The following is a 6,711-nucleotide window of genomic DNA, read 5'->3' as shown; positions in this document are numbered from 1 at the left end:
AAAAAAAAAAAAAAAAAGTTTTCTATTTCTGATCGTGTTAGCTCATAAAAGTATTACTATAAAATGTTTTTATTAAAATCTCCATAAGTTTGAAAATAACAAATATTTAAAATAAGAGAAACTATAAATTATCCTATTACTGAGTTTCTTTTTTAGAAACTAGAAAAAAGGGAAACATTAATGTTTGAATATCGCTCAAAGCAAACTTACTCTGCTTCAAAGTAGCATAAAAAACAGCACCGAGTTTCTGTGAGTAAAACATCCTTGAGCTAAGAGATACTGAAATAATACCAAAGGTCTCATATTCATGTAGCCCTCCTCCACAAATACATAAGCAATAACAAATCCAAGTAAGAAATGAAACCAAAGAAGCATCCATACATATGTTTAAGAAGTCAGGTTAAAAAAGAAAGAGTACAGAACCAGAACCAATAATAGAAGCAGAATGACAATTTTGTAGGTGAAAATCTAAACTGTAAGTAACATAAAATGCCCTACAAATCTCTTATTTTATCTCAAAAGTTTGACAGAAAACATTTGCTCCAAACATGCAAAGAATAGCCATAACCATTAAACAGTAAGAATTAAATGCAAATATTTCACCAAAATATATGTCATCTAGATTATCTATGCTGTTTTAAATTAGGATAACAAAACTTCCTATTGCAAATATAGTTTGAATAAATGAAGGTTCTGGTGAATTTGCTTTGCCTTCATGTTGACCTATTTTTTGTTTATTTTGTTTTAACACACAACCAATTATGTTATTTAGAGTATACACTTGTGTCCATTTTCTTTTAAAGAAAAACTGTCCACATTCACATAAAGGTCTGATTTTCCCCAAACCCTTATCAGAAACCCTGGGGTGTACCTTTTTTCTGTAATAGTGTTCATGGATTTATGAAAAGTTATCTTGCAGTATTCCTTGAGAAAAAAGAAAGTCAAGGACAAGCTTCTTGCAAGGACTTAACTGGCAGTGACTTAACATGGCATTTTTAGAACTAATAGGAGGTTAATTTTCCCAGAGAGAACAGAAGGGAAGAAAAGAGGCTGTGGAAGGGAATGAGATTCCCACAGGCTGTTCAGAGAACTGTGCTCTGTTCAGGAGTTTACAATGATCTACTTTGGAGCATCTCTTCAGACAGCTCCATTTCTTGCTTTTGGGGAAGCAGTGTCAGCAGCTATCATGATACTGAGTTCAAAATTATTGACCTTTAGTTTCTTTTACATCTAGATTTCTTTGCCAATGGTTTGTAGAATTGGAAGTTAAGGAATAATACTTATATTCTATGAGCTAAATGCTTCTCTAATTGTAACCTGTAGTATATATTATCCTCATTTTTATATGTGAGGAAACTAAGGCACGGAAACGTTAAATATCTTGCTCATAGTCACACAGCTGGAGGTGCTGGAAGCAGTATTATGAAGCATTGGTAAGCACCATGTTAACTGACAGAATGGGCATATACCACTAACAGCTCTTAGCTCCTGCCTCCCCAGAGCCAGATGAAACTTGCATTAAATCTAAGTAAAATGCTGTTGCAACGCAAACTTAGCTTCAAGAACATACAACTTCCAGCCAAATCACTGCTCCAAGTTCTTCTGTGTAGAAATTTTAGAAACCCCACCACCACTCACATTAGAATCCTAGCTTGACCTATGTTTACTGTCTTCGGATGTCTGAATCCAGAAAGTACTATACCTGTGTCCACTTTTATACTTAAGAAAGTGAATTATAATTCCATGATTCTACTTCTGTCTTCCTGTAGGGCTGAAACTGCCTCACAACATTCCGTTTCCAACAAATAGCATTCAGTCTGGGATGCAATATGAGTGCACAATAATTGTTTAAGAACTTTACTTCTAATACCATGCTTTATCTAAAGAAAACATTGTTTCTAATTTGTGAGGAAATGTGAACAGGTTTGTTTTTAACTGCCACAAATACAAAAGTCAAACTAAAAAAAATATGTAGGCTAAAACTGCAAGGCAATAGCGCTGGCTCAATCTCAAACCCCACAATTTTCCCCATTATCTTCCTGAAGTGGTTGCAGCCTGTAATTTTAATGTTTCTTCTGAGAGTGACTCCCTCTGCTGCTCCTGCAAAGCCATGACCTAAATCAGAAAAGTGCTTAACGCAGTTAAGGCCTAATAGAGCACACTTGCTGTTTGCACTAATTGGAGAACCTAGCATACATTAGAGAACAGTTATATTTAAGTCTCAACAATAATTCTAAATAAGCTAAGAGGGTTTGCTTAGTAAAGCTCATGCCCTGTTCATGTCCTTAGGGGGGTTGCTTAAAATAGACCCGTACGAATTCTGACTAGGACAACCAGCTCCCAAACTACAATAAGAGGCGTTTGACAACCCTGTCTTAATTAACTCTTTACCCTCAGTATCCAGAATACAGGGAGTCAATAAATGTCAGTTATAATCTAATGATTCCTAATTCTTTGCAAGTGTTTGGAAAGTTTATTCTTTGAAGCTTTTAAGCATTCTCTAAGCTAGAATACACAAAATTATTGTTCTAAACAGAAGTAAACTAGCCTACTTTTCCTTATTGTATATTCCTAATGTGAATTCATAAATTTTCTGTACTCCTACAATGGAAACGTATACGACAGAATTGTAATGAACTTTAGTTGTCTTCATTGTTGACTGTCTGTTTATACCACACCAATCTGCAAACATGCATAAAGGAATTTTTACTCTTTTGTAGGAAGACATGTTTTTTTTTTTTTTTAAACTATGAATTAAGATAATAGGGAATTATCCCAATCTGATTAGAGACTTCAGTAATTTTTTGTCCTGAGTTTGGTGGTGTTAACACTCAAACACTAGTTGGTGCTAGATAAGCAGCATACCAATGCTGTGTAGCCCAGATAAAATGCATTTATAAACTAGGAGGGTCCTAATTCAGAAGCACACTGATCACACACACACACACACACACACACACACACACACACACACACTGCCTTTTACTAGTAAAATCTTTCATTCTTGGAAGTCAGAAACACTGCAAATTCCCTGGAGCTAGGAGTTCCCAGCAATCCTGAATGAAACAATTAGAGCATAGCCAGAAAGGAGAAAGTTGTTGCCTACAGCCTAGAGAATTTCCCAAGGACCTATTTAAAATGACTGCTGTCTAAACCACAGTTACAAAACTCAGTACACTCACAAATAATGCCTATTCTATGTTTTATCTTAAATGTCTGTTGTTTCCTTGATCATATCTGAAGATATATACATACTTCTAATTTCTGCAGTACTTCAACAACAGAATGAAAACCTCATCCACATTGTAAAGTGCTTAAATTAACTTTCCCATGTTAATTGCACTTGGACTTTCATTCATAAGAAATAGTTCATTTGGATCTTTAAGTCGTCATCACAAGGAAATCATACCTTGAGGGTATGGGCTAGTGTTCTAGTCCAAGGAAAGCAGAAAGAAGAAGAATAAGAAGGGAACGGAGGTCTGACCATCAGACCATTTATAAAATGTGTGATTCTGAGAGGAAAGTGTTAATAGTGGCTCAAGACAAACAGGCTGGGGTAATGTACTGCAGTGATGATAGTAGCTGATAGTGGAGTTTGGTGCTTTATCCTTCCTTTGATAACTAACAGACAACACAGGAAGAGCTGGTATCCCTGGAACATGGAGGATAACAAAGACAAAAGTGGTAGAATAGTGCATTTTATAGACCATAAGATTCAAACAAAAATTTCGCTAATCAAGAACTGAAGGAACTAAATAAACGAAATGGACAAGAACTGCAGTGAAATGCACACACCCAACAGAGTACGTTTTCTTTTCCACTTAAGAGGAGACTCAGTCTCCAATCTTTAACTTGCCTACTCTATAAAAAGTGCAAGAGGAAAACAGTCTATCCTAAGCATTTTTTCTTTTTAATCTCTTCTCCCTTCTTCTTTCAATATTAATCCATTTACAATCTCCTGTTTGATTATCTTTATTGATCCTTTTTCTACCCAGTCTTTTTAATTTGGTTATTGTAAGCTCTCAGCAGGAATCCTATCTCTTGTTTGACATCTTTGGGGACTTTAACTTGTCCTTTTCCCAAACAGTTCTCTCACCGTGTCCCGTCCCTCTCTCCCACCACCCACCTCCATGGCTCAGTCCTTTGTGCGCCCAATAACAGCAGGCGAATTCCACAGGGAGTCACGCGGTTGATTCCACGACTATTCATCAGGTTGTTCACTTAAGCTTCCAAACACCCCCCTCTAAGCATCCTTGGCTAGCGCCCTGAGAACTTGTTATCAATTTTAGGAAATCCACAAGCCATGATTCTTGGTGGAGATTCCTTTTTAAATGGACAGACAGATGAACTCTGGAAGTGTGCATAAGAAAACAAGAGCAGAACCTCGGGGATGGGAGGCATCTGGGGAGAAGGGAAGGAAGGATTTATGAGCAGGGCCACTTAGCAGGGCAGCAGGAAAATTTACTCCCGAAGAAGCTATCGCTAATTCACAAAGCCTTGCTAATCACTTACCTCCCCACCCAGACCACACTCCTATGCTAGGCGCTCTCCTCCACTTCCAACAACCCCACCCCCATCCCCAGCCCCTCTCTAAGATCAGAGGGAATGCTCTCCAGAACCCCTAGGGTGTCTGAACGTTACCTGGGGAGTTGGGGCTACCGTAGAGCCTCCCTTTACTCTCCAAATTTGGAAATAATAGTAACCGAGAGTGAGGGGAGAATCCCTGAATTGCCTCTGAATGCTGCCTAAGCTTCCTTCATCCTCTCTTTTTCCAGGAAAAGCTGAGCTGCCTCGCCTGAGCCGCCTCGCCTGAGCCGGCTATCACCACTGAACTGGGCTAAGAGACCCAGGTAGGAGTTGGGCTTGGCCAGAAGTTTTGGGGCGCAGGTGACCCGAGAGAGACCGCAGAGGGGTCAGCCTTGGCTCTTTCTTCTCCGCTCCGTTCCAGTCAGCTTCCCTGGCTTGGAAGGCTGGGAGCTGCTGCTAACACTTCAAACTAGGGGAACAAGAATGGAGCTGGGCGATCAGCTCCTGAGCCTCCCCTCCTCCCTTACCCATCGCCAACTCCCGGCCACACACTTCCCAACCCGGCTTCGCCCAGGGCTCCGGTCACTTATGTTAAAGCTCACAGGCGTTAAATTAAAATGTCAGAGTTATAAACTGGTCGGCCACCCCAGGGAGTTTCGGATTCGGTTTGAACAACCAGCCGGTTCCCCCAGAGCTCTGGGATTTTTCATTTCTACGTCCCCTGGTGAGAGGCAGGCATGAATTGGGGTATGTATGAGTGCAGAGGCATGCACACCCCGGACCTGCCTCCAGCCGGGTACGCGGATTTTGGTGGGCTGTGTATTTCCACAGCACCTGAAGCAGCAGGCGAGGGGGACGGATGCTTTGGAGTCCTTGACAGTAATGGGCACATTTCCTTAGCTGAGCGCCCTTCGGGGTCTAGTGTGCTCAAAGACTCAATGAAGATCCTGCTACCCCAGCCTTGGCACAGCGCGAGGAGCCTCTGTGCATTATGCGCTTCGGGATGCATCTACGGTATATCACACAGTGACCCGCACCGAGAGTCTCTCCAAACCTCTGTGTGTACAATATGCAACAACGTGCGCTTGCGGAGCCGAAAGTGCACAAGACACCCCAGGCTCCCACACGTATGGAGACGGATCGGATGCGTGTCCACACCCCGTTCGTCCCCGGTCCATTCGTGCCCATCTCGGAAGATAGATTAAACATTAATAATAATAAAGCTTCTTGACTAGTTGGGAAAGTGGAATTTAGAGTGGTTTCCAGTTGAGAGCAATGAGGCAAATTGAGGAAGTCAGGAGAACTGGGGAGGAGGAGAGGAAGCAGGGAAGGAAGAAGCGAAGGGAGGTGGCCGCGGAGCCTGGCGGACCCCCTTACCTTGGGCGGCGGAGCCAGTGCCGCTGGCGCTGAGCAAGGCCAGGGCAGGTAGCACGAGCATTTGCAGCAAGTATCCCAGTCCCAGTCCGCAGCGGGCCGCTGTCGCCCGCAGACCTTTCCTCATCGTAGACAGAGGTGTGCCGGGGGAGGGGGGAACAGAGAGACGCGCAAACAGCTGAAAAGCCCCACTGGACAGAAGCTGAATCCGTGCACCGCGAAGCAGTCCGAAGAAATAACGACAACCAAGCGCCACACTCCACTTTCTCCAAGGGCAGGGGCCAAAAGGGGGAGGAGAGGAGACGCCGAGGAGGAGTTTGAAGGTCCCTCTTTTCCAATGCCTTCTAACTGACGTCTCCCGCGAGCGACTGCTCTGCCCCCACTTGGGAAGTCCAGGGAGGCGCAAGGCGGCCACCTCCGCCGCTCCCCCCAGCAGCAGGAGCAGCCGCAGCTCCGCCGCACGCCGAGTCTGGACTGCTCTCCGGGTCCCCTCGCCTGTGAGGAACACACACAGACACCGGGGTGGGGTGGGGTTGAAGTGGGGAGTGGGAGGAGGAGGGAACGGAGGGAGGAAGCTTGGGCACCGTCAGGCGCTCTGGTCTCCAATCTCAGTGTTCTCACGCCGGCGGAGAGATGTCCCGGCTGTCGCTGCTGGGTGGCCAAGGAGGGTCACATCCTAGAGTAGGGCGCACGGATGCGCGAAGGCGCTCGGCAAGGAGGCGTAGAGGGCGCAGCACAACTCCGCTAGGGGGGCGGGAGCACGCCCGCCCGCCTTATGTAAGCAAGGATTGGAGGGAGATCAGCGCCCAG

General features: G+C 44.0%; 1 protein-coding gene across 1 annotated transcript in view; it reads right to left on the bottom strand.

The window, feature by feature from the left end:
• The window catches only part of UNC5C (unc-5 netrin receptor C), a 394,905-nt gene extending 388,534 nt beyond the window's left edge, over positions 1-6,371 (bottom strand). Inside the window, exon 1 of the mRNA XM_017875500.1 lies at positions 5,905-6,371. Coding sequence (XP_017730989.1) covers positions 5,905-6,028 — 124 coding nt within the window. The 5' untranslated portion in view covers positions 6,029-6,371. The remainder of the gene's footprint in view (positions 1-5,904) is intronic.
• Positions 6,372-6,711: the final 340 nt, after the last annotated feature.

The sequence above is a fragment of the Rhinopithecus bieti genome, unplaced genomic scaffold (assembly GCF_001698545.2).
Source record: "Rhinopithecus bieti isolate Rb0 unplaced genomic scaffold, ASM169854v2 scaffold_6708, whole genome shotgun sequence".
In the NCBI taxonomy this organism is placed as follows: Eukaryota; Metazoa; Chordata; class Mammalia; order Primates; family Cercopithecidae; genus Rhinopithecus; species Rhinopithecus bieti.
The sequence above is the reverse complement of the archived record's forward strand: the minus strand, read 5'-3'. Positions and strand labels throughout refer to the sequence as shown.